Source organism: Perca fluviatilis, chromosome 1, assembly GCF_010015445.1.
Source record: "Perca fluviatilis chromosome 1, GENO_Pfluv_1.0, whole genome shotgun sequence".
Taxonomy (NCBI): domain Eukaryota; kingdom Metazoa; phylum Chordata; class Actinopteri; order Perciformes; family Percidae; genus Perca; species Perca fluviatilis.
In genome coordinates this window covers 43,165,281-43,188,902 of record NC_053112.1, presented here as the reverse complement: position 1 = coordinate 43,188,902, position 23,622 = coordinate 43,165,281, and the positions used below count along the sequence as shown (strand labels likewise).

Sequence of the window (23,622 nt, the reverse complement as noted above, 5' to 3'; positions counted from 1 at the left end):
GTCTTTACTGATTGTAAATGTTACATTTCACATTCAAATCTGTCAATTCAAAGGACCAGCAAATCACACAATCCAGATAAAACATTCAGCATTAATACTACTCTATTTTGACAAGGGATAAAAGTGTAGGTTAAGAAGCAAGTGAAAATACTCCCACACGTTTCAGTCTTCTGACCATTCTCAAGACATTGTCACTGGTCCATCCTGTCTGGATCACCTAAGGGGACACTTTACAACAGATGTATAAATGTGTTGGCTAACCTCCTTCAAATACTTCTTTGAATACAAACAATACAACTTAAATTACTTTATGTTCAACATAATCAATTTATTTTAGCTAAAATTAGGTAAAAGGCATAATCTTTTTTAAGATTATGCCTTTTACCTAATTTTAACTTTACCTGTTTTGGTAATAATTTTAATAAAATGTCATGTTATCATATAACCTCAATAACCAACTCAAATCCCACCCGTGGCCCTTTGCTGCATGTCATCTCCTCTCTCTCCTCCCATTTCTTGTTATGAGCCAGTTCATAGAGCCAGCTGTTGTTAAACAATGAATAATCATTCTCACTGCTGCTGATGCTTTGACACCTGAATCCGAATCTCCCAACAGGAATAATAATGGTTTATCTTATCTTATTACACCACAGTACTACAATGCAGTGGCGCCGGTAGACGTAATCCTGTTCGCACTGTGATAACTTTTTTTCTGTGAGACATGCAACGCATCTAATGATAACAATGCGTAAATGCGCACAGGAGCAGCAGCCGACAGCAGCTCTGTTCTGCTCTCTACCCTTTTCATAGTAATACTTTTCTCATTAATTATACGTTATTTCACCAACACCCTTCCACTTTTAATCAGAATGTTCATTTTTATGACTCGATCCGTAGATAAACTGGTGCTGGACGCTGAGTGTCGCTGAACCCACGGACGGAGCTACCATGTTGTTTGAATCATGTGTGTTAACATGAACATGAATATTGTGGTTATGAGGCTTATCCTGTTTTTTGTCATATTTGTGATGATGGTTACATGGCACACAGAGAAATCAGGTTATTCATATCCGTACAGGCTCTCTCTCTCTTACAAAACACTTCAGTAAAATAGTTTCATGATCTGGTCATCATGATATAATAAAAGTACGCTAGGAGCACACTCTCATACACATTAAATATTGTAAGAAGAGCTGATTTCTTGTGCAGTAAACCGCTTCAGTGGGCGGGCAGTTCTTGTGCGTACTATGAAATAGAATCCTGCCAGCGCCACTGCTATAATGAATAAAGATCCTCAGAAGCCTGTCAAATGCTGGTAATTGTAGTAATTGGATGGGGGGGGGACACAAAGCAGCAGAGGTACCATTCAGGGAATGTATACTACTACGAAAAAAATAATGTTAAAATATATGTCTGCCTTCTCCCAGGTGTGCGATACATACCCATCAGAGCTGTTTGTTCCAAAGACGGCCACACCCGCTATCATTGTGGGCAGCTCAAGGTTCAGGAGTCGAGGAAGATTTCCTGCTCTGTCCTACTTCCACCAGGACACACTGGTCAGTGTGAATATACGTTTTGGAAGATTGGACTGTTAATTTACTCTTTAAGTAAGAATTGAGTATACAATGGAATTATCTACATAATCTAAATCATATGCTGGAAATAAGTGATTTTTTTTACTTTTGACCTTTCTACTGATGCAAGGGGAAATAATCTTGAAAAGATCTGTACTAATAAAATTTGAATTGGGATAATGATAATGCTGTTTGATTGTCATACAGGCAGCAGTGTGCCGGTGTAGTCAGCCACTGTCTGGCTTCAGTGGACGCTGTCAGGAGGATGAGATGATGCTGCAGATGCTGATGAAGTCCAACCCTGGCAGTGACTACATCTATGTGGTGGACACCAGGCCCAAGGTAACAATCCCCCTCCCAACAGCTACTTACTCACACATCCAAGTATAGCCACAGTAAATAATATATACTATGAGCCATGTATATGACCTAATATTCTCATATAAAATACTGTGTGTGTGTGTGTGTGTGTGTGTGTGTGCGTGTGTGCGTGCGTGTGTGTTGGTCCAGCTGAACGCCATGGCAAATCGAGCAGCAGGTAAAGGTTACGAGAACGAGGACCACTACACCAACATCAAGCTGCAGTTCATTGGCATCGAAAACATTCATGTTATGAGGAGCAGCCAGCAGAAAATCATCGACGGTAAGAAGAGTGTGTGTGTGTGTGTGTGTGTGTGTCTAGAGCAAATGATACAAAGATGCAGCGTGAGATCGAAGAAGGGAAACATTGAAGTTATCACAGAGTTGCTATCAGTAAATACAAAGACTTATTGTGATAGCATCTCTTCCATTTTACCTGTGTGTGTGTGTGTGTGTGTGTCTGTGTGTGTCTCTCTCTCTCTCTCTCTGTCTTCCATGCAGTAGGCGAGATGAGATCTCCGTCCATGACTGACTTCCTGTATGGTCTGGAGAACTCTGGTTGGCTCAAACATATCAAAGCCATACTGGATGCCGGGCTCTTCATAGCCAGGGTGTGTACACAGATAGACACACCTATACACAGGCAGGCACTCAGACGGATGCACGCATGTCCACAGCAACCACACCAACACAGCTGCTTGGTACCTGCTGTTGTTAACTCCTCTCTCTCTCTCTCTCTCTCTCTCTGTGTCTCTCTCTCTCTGTGTCTCTTTTTTTTTTTTTTTTTTTTTTTTTTTTTTCTTCAGGCAGTTGCTGATGAAGGTGTCAGTGTATTAGTTCACTGTTCAGATGGCTGGGACAGGACAGCCCAGGCCTGCTCTGTAGCCAGTATACTGTTGGACCCATATTACAGAACCATCAAAGGACTCATGGTAACACACATACAATACTGACAATTTCTTATTCTTATTCTAAGACCATATCAGTTCGTATTTCTGATTTGATCCACCTCTTAGCCCAAATTGTACAATCACTGTAACATTTTGAAATATGATCTGCTGTGCTGGGAAGACGGAATACACTATGCAGACTCTATTTTGGTCTATACAATCCTCTTGGTCTATACAATCCTCTAATCCACCTCTGATAAAGGATTTTATAAAGAAAAATTCAAGTAGATCAACTAGAGCAGGCTCTAGAGGTGACTGTGTAGTCCCTTTCAAGAAAAGTGTTTTTGGGAAGTCAGTGTTTTCATATCGAGCATCGCAGACCTGGAACACGATACTTTGACTCACCACTTGTCCCTTGGTGCTTGTTTACATTTGTCAACATTTATTTTACACATTGCTCTAGTTGTTTTCATATTGTATTCATTTCACACACAACCGCTGTTTTGTTTCAGTTAGATTTATTAGGATGTAGGTTTCAACAGTTCATTGTTTGTTTCTTCATACTCAGACGTCTTTGGTCCTTTTGTTTGGTCCACCATGCAGGAGTGTTTGGGGAGAAGCTCCCAGCATTTGGGGTGGATTTATAGTAATGATGATGTCATCACTGACATCATAAGACAGAACCAAGTCTTGTGGTTTTTCTGTGTTTAGTTGTATTTCATTTGTTTGGTTAATGCATTGAGCGGTAATAGAAGGAGTAATGCCTCTCATAAAGTTTTCTTTATTTGTGTAATTGAGTACAAACTGTGTATAGCTCTGACAAGATTTTGGTAAAGTTAGAAATGTTTTGTAGACTCACCACTAGGGCTGGGAAGGTTACCGCATTACCAAAAAAAAAAAAAAAAAAAAGCTACATTGTTTACCATTGCAAATTAGCCTAGCAGCTAGCGGAGTTTCCTTCTGTTTATAGCTTTATCCCGATAAAACAGCAGCCTGCATGCACGTTTCATAGCCTAAAAAAGAGCGGTTTATCTTGGTAGAGAGAGGAACAAGTTAGCAAACTGCCGAGTCGCCCTCTCTGCTCAGCTGCTAGATGGGCTGGGCTGCACTCGGCTTTGTCGGCAAACTATTGTATATATTTTACTTTATTGACAAAACAGCTTTCTGAACTCTCTGTGGAATGGATCAACGGAGAGGAGAGAAACCAGTGTGGCCCTAAATGACAGCAAAACTCAGTAATGACTCTCACATTGAGCTGAAATGGAAACACTGTGCTGCAATCTTTTCATACAGTCTATGGCTGCAACATATGTTGTAAGGTTTAAGCCATTCCCTTTACCGGCAGTATTGACAATAGATAAATCCACCGTGTCTTGTGAAGCTCTAGGTTGTTTTATTGTTCACTTTTAACTCACTTTACATCAACTTTGCTAACTCTTTTTCCTCTCTCTTTTCCTCACAGCGGCACTCATGCGCTACTCTCCGTTACCGTTCGCTCTCCTTGCACGACCACACGGACACTAACATCACTCACTTAAGGCACCCTGCCATTCTCGCTCTAACTTACGCTACTCTCGTAAGGGAGTAAAAAACTATACCATCACAGCCCTACTCACCACTGGAAGATAGTGCTGCGGTCAAGAGCTAATTAAGAGCCTTATAGAGTAGTGATGGTCAAATGAAGCTTCGCGGACCACTGTCTTTATTTTCTGAGCTCACTAGATGGCGCTCTCTGTTCAAAGAAAAAGGTTAAAGGAATGGCAATTCAGTGTGTTTTCAACCCTTTATCGCTGACTCACGCGAGAACTCATGAGTCATCGACAACTCATGAGTCATCGAGGACTCATGAGTTCTCGAGTGAGTCCCATGGTCTGCGAGCTTGCAGTGTTTCCCGCTCTGAGTCTGCGGGTCGGATAGTTCCTATAACCTGTCTCGGACTGTCTCTTTGTTCACTGTTGACACTGTTGAGTTGACTTAAGGTGTAGACACATTTAGCCGACGGCCGACCGTTAACGGAAAACCCCGTCGATATGATCAGTCGCGTCCCCGAGGTCCAAAAAACTGCCACGGGACACACTCACTCGACACCAACTTGAGAAACGTAATACGTCTTGATAACAGCAGGCGGCGCTACTCTGTATTGTCGCCCAAAAAATGAAAACTGGAAATTGCGCAACATCTTCTTTTTCTTCTTTGGGAATTTACGGCAGCAGGTGACGGAACATCCCTCCTTTATCTGGTATATTTACCATCGTCACTTCCGGTTTTCTCGTGCACTGGTTGCTAGTGAAGTAAGTGGCGCAACCAATGGGCGCTATTATGTGTTGTTGCCCAAGAAATAAAAACCGGCAGCTGATAGGACGAACGAGTCACGTGAATTTGTTTTCTCCGGAAATTCAAAGCCAGACTGTCATGGCGACCGTTCAGAATACGATCTCATATTGTACTAAAATAGTTCACTGAAACGTGATTCTAAAAACATTTTAAGCGAGAAATAGGCCATGCAGTTGCTGAATCTGTCTTCATTTCAGATCGACAAAGGTTAGTTTAAAAGATTTCCATCAGATTTTGAGAGACTCTAGTAGGGATGGGCGATATGGCCTAAAATCCATATTGCGATATACATTGCAGCCTCTTGCGATAACAATATATATTGCGATATATAAATTATAATGGAACCATTTCAGACCAGGTTACATAGACCCTAAGGAAAACCAAACTGCTAAATGTATTTTTTTTTTTAAAAAGAGAAAGAAACATAGTATGTAGTTTTGAGAACATTTATTGTTCAAAACTGTAATTATACAATATAATGTTGCAGATAAATAAAATTCAAGTACACTAGTTGCAGAGACTTTGACAAAGAAAAAGCTTAAAGTATTGGGTGTCTTCTCTTTAGTGCAAACGATTCTAAAAGGCACTACACTTAGTTAAAGTCCTTGGTTCTTAAATGCCACCTAAGACGCAGAGAACAGGAAACTGGTGTCTGTTTAGTTAAGGAACAGACACTGTACTGAAAATACTTTCAGATATTTGGCAAAGATGCACAGATACTATAAATAAAAACATATTTCAAACAAAGTTTCTTACCTGCAGCCTAATATAACGCATTTGAGCACACACACACACACACACACACACACACACACACACACACACACACACACACACAGAGAAGAGTCTGGACTTTTCCCGGTGGGCCGGTCTGATAATAGTTATACATTGCAAGTTGTTAGCAACACCATCCGGCGGCCTGGCGCCGCTGCCTGCTGGTCAAACTGTGCAGCCTCTGCTCAACCCGTACGGCAGGGGCCGTAAATGTCCCGGTACATTTTTTGGTCCCACTCCGCTGCTGCGCACACGCACTCACGGCTGTATGTTCAGCGGGGAAGTACAACGTCTGCAAACACGGCTGCCAAGATTCCAATCGTCCGTTATATAGTGAATTGTCAGGCTGGTGAAAGGCCGCATGATACGGCTTGACCACAGCTCCGTTGTAGCGGCTTAAATCCAAACCAAGTCCAAATAATGGATGTTGCACCGGTCTTTTTCACCAGCTCTGTTTCACTTTTAGCCATGTTTACTCAAGATGACGATGACGCGTTGCAGCCGGTTACAGCTCGTGGCTCTAAACTTCGCGGGTAGATTGCTTCATCAACATCAATTATCGCGATAGTGCAATATAATTAAAATCTCTATCCAAGGCCAATTTTGTATCGTTTATATTGCATATCGTCTATATCGCCCATCCCTAGACTCTAGTCACCTCATTCAGCTCGTCATTTTTCATCCCGACGGCCCTGCCGCCGACTGCCCCTCAGACGGACGACGGCACGGGACACACCGAACAGATTTGAGTCACTGACCTTGCCAGACTGTCCCACGGCCGATAATCGGCCTGGTGTGTCAGCGCCCTTATGGAGTTGTCGTTGCCTATGAAATTGTAAGTTATAAAGCTTTTGGCAGCTAAGATGGCTAGGACTAGTAGTAGCTAATGTTGCAAGAGGTTTGTGTGCAGCGCTGTTATCATTTTAGATTGAATTGTAGTAGGACTCAACTGATCCGAGTTAATGATACTAGAGACTCGCGATTCATGACTCAATTTAAAGACTTCCGAGTGAATCACGACTCAAACAGGTTAAGTGGCTATACGCTTGCATATTTACATGAATGTTCATCAATATGCACTGTCCCTATTTTAAATTAATACAATCTCTACCCTTCCTTCCTACCTTCATTTCCTCCTTTCTTCCTTCTTTCCTTTCTTCCTACTTCCTTTCCTTCCTCCTTTCCTTCCTTTCCTGCTTTATATTTCCACCTCTTCCTCTCTTTCTTCTAGGTGCTGATAGAGAGAGACTGGGTTTGCTTCGGACACAAGTTCTCCCACAGGTAATTAACTTTGGAAGTAGGGCTGTCACGATAACTCCTTTTTGTTGTGCAATATATTGTCCCAAAATTACTTGCGATAAACAATATTATTGTTATTTTAAGACCATTTTATGCCACTGATTACATAATAACAATATGACAATATTATAGCAAAATAATGCAAGCACACTCTTTCCAAGATCAAATAATGTTGAATTCTTTAGAATATTTACACATTGGAATCGGAATGTCAAAAAATATATCTTAAATAAATAAAACATAAATAAATAATAAATACACCTTTGTTAAAGGAACACGCCGACTTAGTGGGACTTTAGCTTATTCACCATATCCCCCAGAGTTAGATAAATCCATACATACCCTTCTCATCGCCGTGCTTGTTGCCTAGTTAGCACAGATCCTGGAGGTAACTGGCTCCAACTAGCCTATTGCTCCCAATAAGTGACATAATAACGCCAACATTTTCCTAGTTACATCTTTTGATTTGTATAGTCACAGCGTGTACAAATAACAACGTCACATGATAACCGTATATAAACTGGGAACTATATTCTCAGAAAAGCGAAGCACTGCTACTCTCTGCTCCTCAACACGGGGCTTCTCAGGTGCTGCAAGCAAATCACTCCGACACAGAAAGCAGACGAGATGACAGTGGCAGCGCGATCAACTAAAATGTTGGTAACATTCAAATCAAGCAGATTGGACAATGTGCACACGAGTTAATAACCATTACCTGTTTCACAGTGTTAAATGGTAATTTGCCAGCTTGTCACACCCACACCATTCGAGGAAAGTGCAAAAGTTGAGCAAATTTAGATTTGGCAAGGTCTTTAGATTGTACTGACCAATTTTGAAGTTGATCGGGTTAAATCTGTAGGAGGATATTTTAAAGTAGCCTGCAAATGGTCAAAATCATCCATAATTTGCACATTAATTTCAATAGAGCTGATGTCCTGTTGGGTTTAGGATATGGCTCCAAGAGGCATTTTTGTAAGTCTGAACAAGATACATATTTATAACAGTATTTGAAGGAAGCTTAATTTCACTGGAAAAAGAGAGTAAGAAAAGAGATCAAGCTGTTGACTGTTCTTTCTTGTTGGAGAAAATAGTCACCTGTTGTTACACAAACTCCTGGGCAGTTCAGTGCTTGTGTTTTGTTTTTTACCTTTCTAGTGTTTATAGCGATAGAGGTAGTGATGTTTCCTGTTAACTGTAACGTTACGGGACTCTCACGACGTGAAACAGACAAATCTGATAGCCGGTTACATAATTGTCCACCACAGGGTGACGTCAGGTTGCTTTTCTCCAAAAGTTGAATCGTCTCAATTTTTGCCGCAGGCCTTCTAGACAAATCAAAAGACCTGCTTTGCTGTCTGATGAGTGAAGACTGACGGGAGTGTTTGTGAATGAATGCTCAGCAAGCCAGTGCCTCACTAAAGCATTGGCATTATGCATAGCTGTACTATCTTTACCTTTAGCAAATCGCCTAAAAAAGGACACTAGGCTGCTAATGTTACAATATAACCATACAGACCTCTACAAACATCAGATTGCTCGCTTGTAACTCAACATTTCTCCGTTCTTGGCTGAGATGGACAACATAGCGCTGCATGAATTGGTCAGCAGCTAGCGGACATTTAGCTAGCAGCTTAGTCCAGACAAAACGTATTGAATTTTACCTGCATGCACTTTAAAAAAAACAAACTGATATTCGAATCCCAAAATTGAAAATCGAATACCTACTTATCGAACGAATATTCGACTATTCGAATGTTCGGACCAGCCCTAGTATATAAATCACATATCCAAACTACCTTATCCATGAAATTATTAGGTTGAAATTACCTGTAACCTTCTACAGCTCTTACATGATAAACTCAGCATAGACTACATTTCCACAGCACTAATTTATGTTGTACAACAGCATGTTATTATCACTTTACTGCTCTGAGATTCTATTTTGAACAGAAATGTATTCACCTATTAATTCTTGTTTTTCCACATTTCCATTTTTACCATCAATGTTCACATTAAAAGCCTAGTAATAACGGGCTGGCTGGAAGACTTTAATGTGAGATTCAGCTAGAAGGGTTGAATGGCATTCATGGTAGCTTAACATTGTTTGGGGAAAACGGAAAAGTAAAAGGACCAGAACATGGATGTATTAAGAGAGCTGCAGTTAATATAATATATCCCTTGGCTGGAATTAATTAGGGCTGTGGAAATATGAATGATACCCAATTTATCAAGACAAAAGGTAAACATAAAGGAAGTTTGAAATTTGCATTAAAGGTAACTACCATTTCTTTCAACCTGGAACCTATTTCCTATGTTTTTGTGTGTAAGTGACTGATAGGAACAACAATCTTTGAAATTGGTCCAGTATTAAGCTTGAACGCTGTAACCGGCAGCGGGGCAAATGTACATTGTCAATTTGGTCCAGTAAAAGTGCTTTATTTTGCAACTGAAAGGCTCAGATTATTATTCTAAGTGTCTGAAAAGCTCTTTAAGACCTTTCTGTTTAACCAGAAAAAGCTCTGAGGTCACTAGCGCTAAACGATACTTTTAGCGTGTATAGAGCCAACATATTTTCACATGTAAATCGCTTTTAAGGCTTTTAATAGTTTTATTTTGTTTCTATTGACTTAAATAAAGTGTATTTTACAATGCTAAAATCTGTTTATTTACATCTGTTTGGGTTCATTTCTTTAAGGTAGCTACCACGAAGGTTTACCTATTTTGGATTAGTAATACACCACCCTACTTTACCTTTACTTCACTAACCAGCAAATCTATTGTGCTGTATTGGAATAACTGAGCCCAGACAACTCTTTAACAAAAAAGGTACTGCTTACTGAACAATAACTTAAATGTATAAATAACATTTAGCCGTTAGATTGAATAAGAAAAAAAAACATAACACAAATCACACCCTTCAAATATGCTAACTGCAATATTTCTTCAAATGATATTACACACAACTACCCCTTTACCAGTTTCTATATCAGTTTCCACTTAAAACACTCCAGCTCCACAAAATGATTCCTCCTTAACAGCAGTTTCAATGTAAAACTTACTCAAACCCTATTAAACCACTGTGTTAACACACACCTACCCACCCACACACGGCGAGAGGGGAAAAAAAGAAAAAAGTTGCGGGCTCACGTGGACGTGCAGCAGCCAGCAGGACGTTATCTTCAGTGAAGCAAAAACACAGAAATCCAACTTACAGTTAGCTGTTAGTCCAAGAAACAGCTCAAACACGAAAACGAAAAACAGTCACCAGCTACGGAAAAGTCCTCATCAGCAGGGAAACTCTCCGGTCCAAAATCAGCGTCCTCCGAACCAGCAACTCTCCGCCGTTAGCTCCAACTTTAGCCAGGCACACTAACACGTTTGTTCTAAACCACTGCTGTTAGACAGGAAAAGTGCCGTAGTGTAGCTACACCTCTTCAGCTTCGTTATTACACGTAGATCGTTTCCAAGCTAACTACTCTAGTGTCTCTCGATGTTTCTCAGTGTTTTCTTTCCTCTTCTCGATTTGCGATCCTCTCCACTCTCCCGTGTCTCCGCTCAGCCGTTTTGCATGTGTGTGTCTGTTTGCTTGTTTGTGTGTCTGCTTGTCTCCGTATTTCTGTGTGTGTATGTGTGTGTGTGTCTGTGTGTGTGAGTGAAACGGGTTAACTAGGCTACTGAGAATGTTATTTTTCATTTGAATGTTTATGCCGCGGCCGGAAAATTAACGAGCGACGTCATTGCGTTATAATCGATTATGGTGGTCCACTGCATCGATGCAGCATCGTCCATGTCCACGCATCCCGATGCATCGATTATTTGATTAATTTCAACACCTCTACTTTCTATCATATTCACATTAAAATAAAGTTTTTTTTGTACAACCCTATTTAATCAGAACATTGATATTATTGCTATTGTTCTTTAACTTTGTTCAGTCTTTAATACATTTAGTGAAAGTTATGTGTAATAATTTCTAAAAAGAAAACGTTAAAAACTATAATTGAGATATATTACTATCACTAGAGGTCAGACATGGGTTTTCCACTGTCTCTATATATCTGTCAGTGATATAAAACCTTACCTTGAACTGAGAATAAGAAATTAAAACATTAGAGGTACTCGTGAAATAGTATCAGTTTTATATTTTAGTTTTATATTTTATTTTACAAAAGCTCAAAAGTAATATTTTCAAACAGCACAGACAAAAGTAGATTATCTATGTTCCTTTTTAGGTTTTCTCTACGTATATTTAAAATTGACTATTTATGAGACCATTTGAGAAGTGAATGTCTTACACAGTTCTTTAGAATTCAGACTGTTTTATATTTATGTATGTCTGTTCAATATTTAATAAAGAATTGGTCACCAAAAAATCTATATACATGATTTTTTTAAGAGTGTGACAGTTAAGATGGGGCTGTTTCCCTGCAGGTACGCCCATCTTGATGGAGATCCTAAAGAGGTGTCTCCAGTTATCGATCAGTTTCTGGAGTGTGTGTGGCAGCTGTCTGAGCAGTTCCCATGTGCCTTTGAGTTCAACGAGCGCTTCATCATATCCATACACACACACGTCTACTCCAGTCAGTATGGGACCTTCCTGGGCAACTGCCAGAAGGAACGCAGGGATATGAGGTAGGACTGACATACACAGATACACTATATATGCACTGGATGGTCTAAAGAGACATGTTAAATCAAAACTTTTCTGCTTTCTATGTCAGAAATAAGCACAGTACGCATAGTTTTTTCTGTCCAAATGGTATTTGATATGTTTTATTCATTTTATTATCAATTATTATAAATATTATTAAGTTAAAACAGTATTTGTGTTATGATATCCACTTTATTATGGAGTTTTATTCCTATCTTTATGCCGTTTGAGAGCAATGTGGGGTGAATCTTCATAACGGAGTGTGAGCTTGACAGCAGTGGGGTTAATGACCCTTTCAACAGGAAACGGACAAATATAGCGGGTTGAGAGCTTGCTGGATTCTGTGAGCAAACTGACTTACCTGATTGGTAGGGAGGGCCTGTGTCTATTTGCCGATTGCTGAGAGGTCTCCTGGATGCGTTCCAAGGCTATAGAGTCTCCTGCCAGACCCTCTTGCAACGGCGGATATGGTCAGTAACAGTGGGTACGGCAAGGTCAGTCTCTTGGGAAAGGGAACAGTGGGGGCTGGTAACCGAGGGAGGCATGTGTGCTGCTTTCTAAAAAGGTCCACAGTAGTCAAGATGACAGATTTACCTCGAGAAACAGGGAGACCGGTGACAAAATCCAGGGCGATGTGAGACCAAGGTCTACCAGGAACAGGCAGTGGACGGAGCAGACCGTCTGGAGCCGTGATAAGAGGCCTTGCTGCCTGCCACATACTCCCGGGTGTCCTTGTCCAGGCTGGGCTGCCTGAGTAGAGTGCGTCTGGTACCCGGATGGTAGGCGAAGCGAGAGGTATGGGCCCACTGCAACACGTGGGAACGGACAGAATCAGGGACAAATAAATGGTCCGTTAACTGGATGTGGTTGTCGTTGTTGAGCCTACCTGACCGAAAAAAATGCTGATCGGTGCATCTGAACATGGAGCTGTGGATTTTTGCAAATGGCACGGTGGTTATTACCTGCATAAATGACCTGCTTCATGTAGTTCTACTGGAACATAGTTTTATATATATATATAAGTCTTACTTACTGCACCTTTAATGCATTTTTATGGCATTTTTGGTGTCAGAGTTGTCCTGTCCTGAATTAACTTCAGGCACATGGGTCTGGATGTCTGCGGCTTTAAGGGAAGTGAAGTTCTTTTAATTTTGTCCAATAGGATAATGATGAGCTAGTCTATATCCACAATGTTCCACTTCCGGGATTGCTCTGTTGCCGCCGGAAATTCCGCCGGATGACACTCTTTTCGTCCGGATGTCCGTTACAGTCTGCTTTCTTTGTGTTGTAATTTTAAACTCCGGTGGAGTTATGAGGACTATGGTTAACTGCTCCTCAGATCTCTGCAGGGTAAATCCAGACAGCTAGCTAGACTATCTGTCCAATCAGATTTTTTGTTGTGCGACTAAAACAACTTTTGAACGTACACGTTCCACCAAAACAAGTTCCTTCCCGAGGCTATTTTGCAGCAGCACCGTATCTTTGTCCGACACTTAGCCGCCAATTGTGATTGGTTTAAGAAATGCCAGTAAACCAGAGCATGTTCTTCTCCCATCCCGGAATGCTGTGTGGACTAGCCAGACCCTCCTTTGCAGCGCTGTGGAGGAAGGCTGGCAAAGCGAGACTAATGATGAGCTAATAAGAGTGCTGACCCTCACTGTGATTTAGGCTGAGTATATACAGAGTATTCAAACTTACATATTGCCTCTGGGATTTTGAAGATCCAGATTGGTAAATACAGCCATTAAAAAGCTATAGAAATGATACCTAGAAAACCAGCACTAGTCTCTCCAGACTCTCCAGCATCATAAAGTTGCTGACTGCATTGTTGGTTGGTGTGTGTTGTTTGACTACAGGCTTCGTGAGCGGAGTCACTCTGTGTGGCCTCAGCTGTGGAAGGACAGGGCTGAGTACACCAACCCTTTGTACCAGGTTGAGCTGAGCCAGAGTCAGGGCGTCCTGCGACCAAACACCACCCCCTATTGCTTCAAGTGAGTTGCTGCACAAACACACCCAGTGAGACCACATGACTGTATTCTTCCCATAGACTGTATAATATTAATGGACAAAGCATCTGGTTTGGCAAAGTGCTGCAAATGCGGAAGTGCCTTAAACCTGCATTCTATCTGAATTCCAGCAGGGGCGACACGTGCGGTTCCAAAAGGAGGTCGGTTTCTGTAGAAGTCTATGAGAAAGTGACCCACTTCTCACTTGATTTATTACCTCAGTAAACATTTTCATAATGAGTTTATGGTCTCAATCGCTAGTTTTAAGTCTTCTGCAATACAGATTGATGTTCAATTTTTAATTATCAAACGTAACATAACATAGAGTGTAAGGGCTCCTCCCTCTCGTCTAAAATCGTCACATCCGCAACAAAGATGGTATCGACCGATACTGTTTTTTCAAGGCCAATACTGATTATTAGTAGTTAAAGCGTAACTCGCGCCAAAATGCAACGTAGGGTCTTTTTGTGAACGTACCCGAGTCAAACTTTCGTTTAAAAGCATAATTAGGACGGAAGCGCCACTTTTAAGATTTACTGTAGTTTCGTTTTCGGTCAAATGGGAGTGCTAGGGGCACTACTATGATCACATCAAAATCGCTATTTTTAAAACACTAAGAAGGCTCGACATGAAACTTTGCTCGAAGTATCACCAGGGGCTCTACACATGAACTGCAGCATTGAGAACATTGTTTGTGTACACAGAGTCCTTAGTTTTTATGACATTTACATTGTTACATTTGTTGAGTCATGTCATTTGACAGTAAAAAAGGCAAAATAAATACTGCTGCTCTATGTATTTATTGCCTTTCGAAATAACAGTAATACAGTAATTTGTATATCTGTACATCATATATATTTTTAGAACAGTCAAACCGTACTCTTGGATCTAGCATTAAACAAAAGTCTTGAATTTATTTTTCTGACAGCAGATATCCTTGTTCTTTCCTCCTTATCAAAATCAGAAAGTGTCCCAGCTCGTTGTCAGTCAGATATCATTACACATTGTTTTTTAAGAAAAACAGTTAAATAATACATAGTTATTCCTTTATTTTATCCTTTCCTTTTTGTCTCCAGAATGTGGAAGGGTCTCTATAACCATACGGAGAAATCAACACCTCCTCGCCAGTCACCTGCCGACTTTCTGTCTGCTGTCAGGGAGGAGTCCCAGCAGCTGGAGGAGGAGCTGACCAATCATCAGGAGGTACCGCCAGGAGGAACCGCCCACCACCTGGGCTCCAGACAAGGCATACAACACACAAAGACACCCCTTTTTGACACCACCATGACCCCTATTATATTCAACATCCATTAGCCAAAATGAATCTGTTTAAATAAGAGATTAAATACAATTGTCTGAGCAGAAATTCCAACTGAAATCACGTAGTTTTCTTTCCCCTTTTTTGCCTAAATCAAACTCTAACTAGTACAGTGCTCTAACTAGTACATTGCCCGTTGAAAATGTGCCTGTTTGGAATGGGCTGATTGCTTGGCCTGTGGTATTGCTGCTTGTAGAATTTTTCAAAAACAAATTGTACCCCAAAATTACTTACAGAAGGACCCCAAACCACTTCATATGCAACTCCATTGTATAGCTTACTACTGACTTACTGATTTACCTGACAAAGAACGTTGCAGATTCAGAATGTAATCACAAAATATCACAATGAAAATGTGGAGTAATCAGACAAAAGTGTGCTACCCACCTGGCCGGTTATGAGAGCTAATCAGCACATATCTGCATTCATCAACCACCAGAACCGGACTGTGTGTGTGTGTGTGTGTGTGTGTGTGTGTGTGTGTGTGTGTGTGTGTGTGTGTGTGTGTGTGTGTGTGTGTGTGTGTGTGTGTGTGTGTGTGCGCGCAGAGAGAGAGAGAGAGAGATACTGTGTCGTGTCGTATGATTGTAAGATCAGAGGTGTTAATTTCCATACATGTTTAGTGGCTTGACGGTGAACGGTGAAGTAGGGTATTTGATTCGCGGGGCCATTTTGGCGATGGTAATGTTATTAGTGTTATAAGTTAGCAGTAGACTTAAGTAACCTGACCCAGGGTGAGTCTGATAAAAACTGCTATGTCTGCCCAGTTCAGTTCTGAGATTTTCTCGCATTGCACAGCGCTGTTAAAGGAACACGCCGACTTATTGGGACTTTAGCTTATTCACCGTATCCCCCAGAGTTAGATAAGTCCATACATACCCTTCTCATCTCCGTGCGTGTCGTAACTCTGTCTGAAACACCCACCGCTAGCCTCGCTTAGCACAGATCCTGGAGGTAACCGGCTCCATCTAGCCTACTGCTCCCAATAAGTGACAAAATAACGGCAACATTTTCCTATTTACATGTTGTGATTTGTATAGTCACAGCGTGTACAAATAACAAGGTAACATGAAATACAGCTATCTTCTAATCGTATACATACTGGGAACTATATTCTCTGAAGGCGAAGCACTGCTACTTAGGCGGAGTAATTAGCGCAACACCTGAAAAGCACCGTTGTTACTGTTGAGTGAGGGGGCTGCGACTGCTGGACAGGCACCCTGAGCGTTTGGGGGGGTTCAGTGCCTTGCTCAAGAGCACCTTGGCAGTGCCCAGGAGGTGAACTGGCATCTCTCCAGCTACCAGTCCACACTCTGTACTTCGGTCCGTACGGGGACTCCGGTTCCCAACCCAACTCACTACAGGCTGAGTTACTGCCACCCTTTTTGTAAATCACCCTTCTTCTTTTTTTACCCTCTGATGATTGTTTTCCTTAGGTCTGGCCCCAGTTGGGCGGCAGGATAGCTCACCTGGTAGAGCAGGCGCCCATATACTGTATAGAGGTTTACTCCTCGACGCAGTAGCCACGGGTTCGACTCCAACCTACTGCATGTCATTCCCCCTCTCTCTCCCCTTTCATGTCTTTAGCTGTACTATGAAAAAATAAATGCCTAAAATGACCAAAAATAAATAAATATAAAATAAAAAAGGTTTGGCACCAGCCGCATTGTAGGAACGTCATCAACACGCCCACTCACTGTGAATTCTCTCCGGACAATGAGTTGCTCTATTCAGACATGGACTGAATCAGACATTAAACATACTTTGTAATTGGCTGCTGGCAGGGTAAACACAATTTAATATACGGTCCAACTGATTCCAACATTTGGGTTTTCCCATACAGCTCCTTCGGGTAATGTTTAGATAATGTCTGTCTATAGTGAGAATAACTGAGTTATGTCTCTAATCACTAGTGTCCAACTGAAATTCAGCTATCCACATTTCCAACCTCCTTAGGCTGCGTTTACACATCAGTCAAACGGTCTGGCAAAAACGCAGGTCTTTCCATTCATTTTAAGTGGGGGTAGTGCGTTTAGGTAGCGGCGGGGGTTGCCGCAGGGTGGAAACTCAAAAAAACGCAACGGGGCTGTGGTGAAAAGTTGAGACCGACTCAACTTTTGAAGAAACGCAACCCCACGTCACGCTGCGGTGGCCGATCATGTAACCGGAGATCAGACTTGTCAGTGTGTTTTGAGTAGGGGTGTCACGATTCTCCAAATCCTCCTTCGATTACATTTTCGATTCTAAGGTCACGGTTCGATTCTCGATTTTTACTTCTTTTTTTTTTTAAAGCACAGGTTGCTATGCCATTTTTAGACTAGACTTGTATGCAATATAATATCTGACCTTTGTTCGCAATGTACCACATTTCATTGTCAAATTTAAAATATTTATTAACATAATGTAACAATAACATATCTTCAGTCAATTGGAAACTTGACAATTTGTCAATAAAGTAAAAAGAAAAAGAAAAGTTTACCGACAATCCTGAGGGCAGACTCACAGAGTTTGGTGTTAAAGCCCCCAACATCGTCTTCCAGGCAGCGTTGCCTGGAAGGCACCAGGATTAGGCAATAGTTATGGTTGAAGATGACGGTCGCAGCGCTGCCTGGAAGGCTTGTTAGGGGCTTAAAACACCATCAAGCCAGCACAGCAGCTGAGCAGACCGATAGCAAAGAGGGCGACTCGGGCAGTTCGCTAACTTGTTGCTCTCTCTAATATAACCAATATAAGCTGCTCTGTTTAGGCTACAAAACATGCATGCAGGCTGAAATTCAACCGTGCGGTTTTGTTGGGATAAAGCTATAAGCAGAAAGAATATCCGCTAGCTACTAGGCTAATGTGCAATGGTAAACACACAGAATATGGTACACGCACATAGCAGAGCTTGCAAACTGTGGCTTTTTTGTCGACAACACGAACGTTCTCAACATAACTCACTGGAAGTCCAAAATACTTCCACACTTTCACACACTTCAGTGAAAGAGGAGGGGGCTCAAGTTCTGTCGATGGGTCTCCAGCATCTGGCTCTAGCTAAGTTACAGGAGGCTGACTGATTTGCAGCACTTCAACACGTGTGTTTTTTTCCGCTTGACAAGCCGACCGGACGTGACATGGGGGCGCGGCAGTATCGACGATTCCATTTTTTAATTAGATATTCAAGATTGTGACTTAATTTCGTGACACCCTTAGTTTTGAGCTATGGTTTGAGTCCTGTACAGGAAACAACACTGCCTTTATCCCTGCCACAAGAAAGTTTAAAAACATTATGAGGGTAAAAAATGAAACACAAGAACTGAACTACCTGAATGTTTCCTGCAACAACAAAGCACTCGCTCTGTCTAAATCGTCTCTTTTCTTTCTGCTTTCAAGTGCGGTCGGAAATGTTGAAATCTATAAATTATCTGACGGAAAACAGTAATTGTGAAATATAAAGTCTACTTGTGCTTTGTTGGGGGGTTAAAGAATGCACGGGACGTCACACAAACGAGCCGTTTCATTGACACCCCCCCCCCCCCGCGGAAAATCACTGGATTGCTTTTTTTTGTGTGAATGACCCACTCAATATACATAGACAGAGATAGATTGAGGAGTTTCTTAACATTGATGAGAATTGACTTGGTAGACCTTGAATAAAAGAAAGTGTAAAAGTGTATGTCTTGTTGTTCTCTTGTCTCTGCAGAGGATCGCAGCCCTGACAGGGAAGCCAATCATGTGGGAGAAGATCGAGGTTCCGAGGAGGAGGACTAGCCACCTGCGGCAGACACACCGCGGGCCGGACCCGCCCACCACCTACAGAGATACAATCACCAGCCCTGCACAGGACAATGGTCGCAAGCTCTCTTCTGAACCAGCCAATCAGAAGACTCCGACCCAGGACCCCGATCTCACCCTGCCTCTAGGGCCACACACCCAGCTCAAGAGTTCCAATCCTGATGACCTCTCCACCCGCAGTGACCTGGAGTCAGGCGTGGCCGACCTCAGCAGCTGCTCCTCCAGCCGTGGGGACGATGGCAAGGACCCAGACTTGGGTGAGGCTGTGTTTATTACTGCCTGACTAGAAAAGGGAACCCAGTCGCCTGGCTGGAAGGTAAGAGAAGAAATGACTGCTCTTACACTTTCAAAATAAATAAATCTATTTATTCAAACACCTGGAGGGGAGCGGAAGCAAACTGTGACGAGATAACTGACTGACCTGTATCTCTTGTTTTCAAACTGTAGTTTGTCTCATTCCTTTTCCGTCTGAAGGGAGTCACAGAGAGGGGAGACACCTCACTGGCTGTTTTTCAGTTCACCTTTATGACTCTGAAAGACATCTTGACATATTTTTAATTAAAAATGTTTACGTTCACAATTTTTCTTTTTTTTTTGCAGAAGGCCAGAAAGGCTGTTTTTGTTTTTATATATGGATGCAGATTTTAGGTTGCTCAATTACTATGAATTGTACTTTGTTTAAGGAATGCACTATTACTAATGTGAGATGGATAAATGTTACATGAAACCAGCCTGAAATATGAGGGGCTTGATGAGGGGATTGAAACAATCTGATGAAACAGTAGACAAAACCTTAAATGGTAACTACTGTTTTTTTCAACCTGGAACAACAATCTTTGACATTGGTCCAGTATTAAGCAAGATATCTGCAGTCAGCAGCGGCAAAACAAGCTACAATGTTAAGTTAATAGGACAATTGTGCAGCTTGTATTTACCTTCACAAAAGTGCTCATTTTGCCATTGACAGGCTCAGATTAATATTCTAAGGGTCTGACAACATTGCAGCACGGTCTGTGTCTGCCGGTTACAACGTTCACGCTTAATACTGGACCATTTTCAAGGATTGTTGTTCCCATCAGTTGCACTCAAGTCTTAAATTATTTTTTTCCCTATCACTCCATAAAACACAAATGTGCCACAAGGGATCATTATTTAGAAACAAGATAATTCAAAGTTATCCAGCTTAAAATAAAAAAGGCTCTTTTTTTAAAATACAAGTTTGCTCTCTCAGCCATGATGGAGATAAAGGAAGAGAATGTGTAGTAGTATTAATTAGTCTGAATGGAGATGTCTTTAACCAGTTGGAACTTTTGGTCATAACCAGGAATAGAATCAATAAGAACAAAAAGTATTGTTTATTATAAGCCATTTATTTTTGTTTTTGTTATGTTTCAGTGTACTGTCAACATTGTATAAGGACCTGATATCCACACTAATATAATAATATTTATCCTCGGTCCAACTGAACCCTTCCGATCAAATCCAGTTAAGTTTGACAGATAACTCAAGTTTCAAATGTAATTGTATCCATGTTTGCTGGATGTGTTCTTTAAGAATTTATAGTTAGTGTCCTTTTAGGTTATCTTTAACTTTCTCACATTCCCATTTAGTTGAATTACCAACAAGCAACAATGTGCAAAGAGATGTAAACACAACTTAGTTTGTTTCCTGGTCTCTACACAAGACTTGACTTATTGGAGCACATTGTTATGTAAGTGAATTTTAAAGCTGACAGTGTACTGGGGCTCCAGATAAACATGACTGGCACACTGATTGTATTCCAAACACATGCTGAGTAATGCATCATTAAAGCTACCGACATTTGGGTTGGACAACCTGTGGGACGGAAGAATGAACATTCACAAATATTTTCATGTAGATCAATTCATAAATTTGCATTTGATTTGAACAACAATTGTGTACACTTGACATTTAGACAACAGGGTTTCCCCCAGAAAAGTTGTTTAGCCCGGTAGCAAGCGTCTTTTTTCGACGGAGGCCCGGCTGGGGCCAGTTACAGCCTGATGGCAGCTTTAATGTAGAGCCGAATAGTTTCCGTGATAACAAAATCATGTACGGATGCGTCAAATTGAGAATTTAAAAAAGCTATAAGACAGATTTCATAGGGCCCTACATTAAGCCAGTGCTAAAAGCTAACTGGAGATTTGAAAATATGATTAGGTTTAATTTTCCAACCGAGCTGTAAGTTAACCAACTGTAACTGTAGTTAAAAAAAATTCTTAAAAAGATATTAAAAAGATAAACTCTGTACAGCCAAATGAAGAAAAAAAAGATTTTGCCCAGTTTTTATTGTTGGTATATTATTAAAAGTTTCCCCTTTTAAAGCTGGGGAGCAGTTTGGCTTATTCTGCTGCAATAAGCTGAATTTTCATTGGCCCTGGCCGGTGTGTCAACATGCAGTTTGAGGTCAAAGAAAATCAGCCAGCGTATGATGACAAATGCCACAATGCTGCTGTGTATCTGACAATACTGACTTCATCTAATGAGCTATAAGTCCCTAGCCTAGAAATCTAGACGCATCCAAGCGGCAGCAAATTTAATTTGCAACCAGAGGGGTGTAGGCACTCTCCGTTGACTTGCGAGCTGGAAAAACCAAACTCTGGTCAGGCCAATCACATCGTGTATATGGTCGGTGGGCGGGCTTATGGCTACTGCTGCTGGGAACAGCGGTCTTCTGGAAGACTTGGAGTTAAGCTTTCCTTTTAGAAAAGAACGGCACTGAAATCGTTCTTAAAAAAGGAAGATGTGTTCGGAGTTTTGCCGACCAGATACAGCAAAAGTTTAATCTATCAACTAGCTACCTTCTTCGTTGCTCTGCCTGGTTGTAGCGCTATCCTATTGCATGCAGAGGGAATTTGAAAGACAACCGTTTATCTCGCACCTCGCATTGAGCACTGTCAATGGTGAGTTCCCAGACCCAACATCTTGATGTGGGTCTGGCTTGTCAGGCTAATAAGTCCCAGGATCCCCTCTCCATCTCAACTTGAATATTTCACTGTAGCCTGTGGTGTGTGTGTGTGTGTGTGTGTGTGTGTGTGTGTTCTGTATCCATTTATGTAACTGATTTATCAATAAATGCACTGTTAAAGGGAACAAAACTGCAAAATACTGGGTCTGACTTACTATTTAACATGACATGAAGCACATAAAACACAGCTTCCCCAATAACAAATCCTAACAGAATTGTTAGGACATTGGAACCCTTGAAACCACTCATCACAGTATCAATATAAGAAGGGCATGACACTCTTGAAGCCCTTGTTAATGAATAGCCAATGACCAGATTTGATCAGGTGCAATCCAAATGTTGTGATCCGTGTGCATGGCTAAGGGCTTTTATGCCCAGGGTCTAGCTTGCAATTGGATGATTGCTATAAAACCTGTTGCATTGCTCAGTATTGAGTCTTTTTCTTAACATTCTTCATTTCAAAATAGAAAAACTCCATTTAAGGATTCTAATCACAACAAACTGTATATTTCATAAAGATAGCTCTTATGGTTGTTTTTATTAATACATTTACATCCTTGTTCACTTCCATTTAAATAGATACATCAAGAAAGAAAACAATTATGGTCCAATTTGAGCATTTTGCAGATATATCGGTATCACTACCAGAGTATATCGGCCAATAAGTAAAGAAAAATGTCAGTATAAAAATGCTACAGATATGTATGAGGAAATTTAGAAACAGTTTCACCGTTACATACTTTGTCCACAAGAGAGCTTTATTTTTCAACTGAAAAATTTTCTGTTTTAATAACAACATTTCAGGTATCCTTTGCAAAAATGTTTTTGTTAAGCGTTTGTTAAAAAACTGCCAATATACATTTTTTTGACTCTAATATCTATATCAGCCGCAAAAATCCAGTAACAGGACCTCAGCATCACAAGAACTAGAGGAGAGCGACTAGGCAGGGTGTGATTTCTGATTCCTGTTTTTGTTTGTTTTCTTTCCTCGAGACCGCAGAGGGTGGGGGGTGGGAGAGGGTTGTTATTCTTGTTCAATTGTGTTTGTATGTTCTGTATGTTAAAAAATATAAAAACAACATTGTTGCAATGCCTCTTCTTATCTGTCTCGTTTTAACCAGACAGTGAAAGAAATGGAAACAGCAACGCCATAGACTTCGACGGAGACCATTGAAGTAAATTATTATTCATAATTCATGTACCCTTACCTAAAAGTGTTACCATAACTTTAGTTCAAGCCTGTGGCAGCAGTTCCAAATAATTCGTTTAGTGCCATCAAAGCCGGTCTACGCAAAGCCTTTCCACTCCCTATTCAGCGCCATTGTACCGAATTTGGTTGCAGATCCCCCAGAGTTCCACTAGGGGGTGATCGCGGTCCAGTGCAAAATGAATGGGACTCTATGGACCTAGACGGCTAAATTTGTCTCTTTTGCCTGATTGTCATTGAGAAATCTCAGATTTGATTATATTTAATTATAAGTTCATAGGTAGGTATAGATCGAAAGTTGAATGAACGAGTACTTATGTCCTTTCGATTTCTTACAGGTTGAGTCATTGTTGCCCATAACACGCTAGCATTCTGCTAATGAATGGTCAGTGAAGGACTGATTACAATCGAAGATCCCGCTTGACGGCATCCAAAGCAGAACCAGA

General features: G+C 41.1%; 1 protein-coding gene across 2 annotated transcripts in view; it reads left to right on the top strand.

The window, feature by feature from the left end:
• mtmr7b (myotubularin related protein 7b) overlaps positions 1-19,560 on the top strand; it is a 30,822-nt gene extending 11,262 nt beyond the window's left edge. The window contains exons 5-14 of one of the 2 annotated variants that reach the window (XM_039797716.1): positions 1,428-1,556; positions 1,782-1,916; positions 2,085-2,217; positions 2,439-2,545; positions 2,741-2,866; positions 7,164-7,213; positions 11,663-11,863; positions 13,739-13,873; positions 14,965-15,091; positions 18,889-19,560. In XM_039797716.1, the coding sequence (XP_039653650.1) occupies positions 1,428-1,556; positions 1,782-1,916; positions 2,085-2,217; positions 2,439-2,545; positions 2,741-2,866; positions 7,164-7,213; positions 11,663-11,863; positions 13,739-13,873; positions 14,965-15,091; positions 18,889-19,263 (1,518 nt within the window). In that variant the 3' untranslated portion in view covers positions 19,264-19,560. Of the gene's footprint in view, positions 1-1,427; positions 1,557-1,781; positions 1,917-2,084; positions 2,218-2,435; positions 2,546-2,740; positions 2,867-7,163; positions 7,214-11,662; positions 11,864-13,738; positions 13,874-14,964; positions 15,092-18,888 lie in introns of both variants that reach the window. The other variant, XM_039797707.1, reaches the window with a different exon arrangement.
• Positions 19,561-23,622: the final 4,062 nt, after the last annotated feature.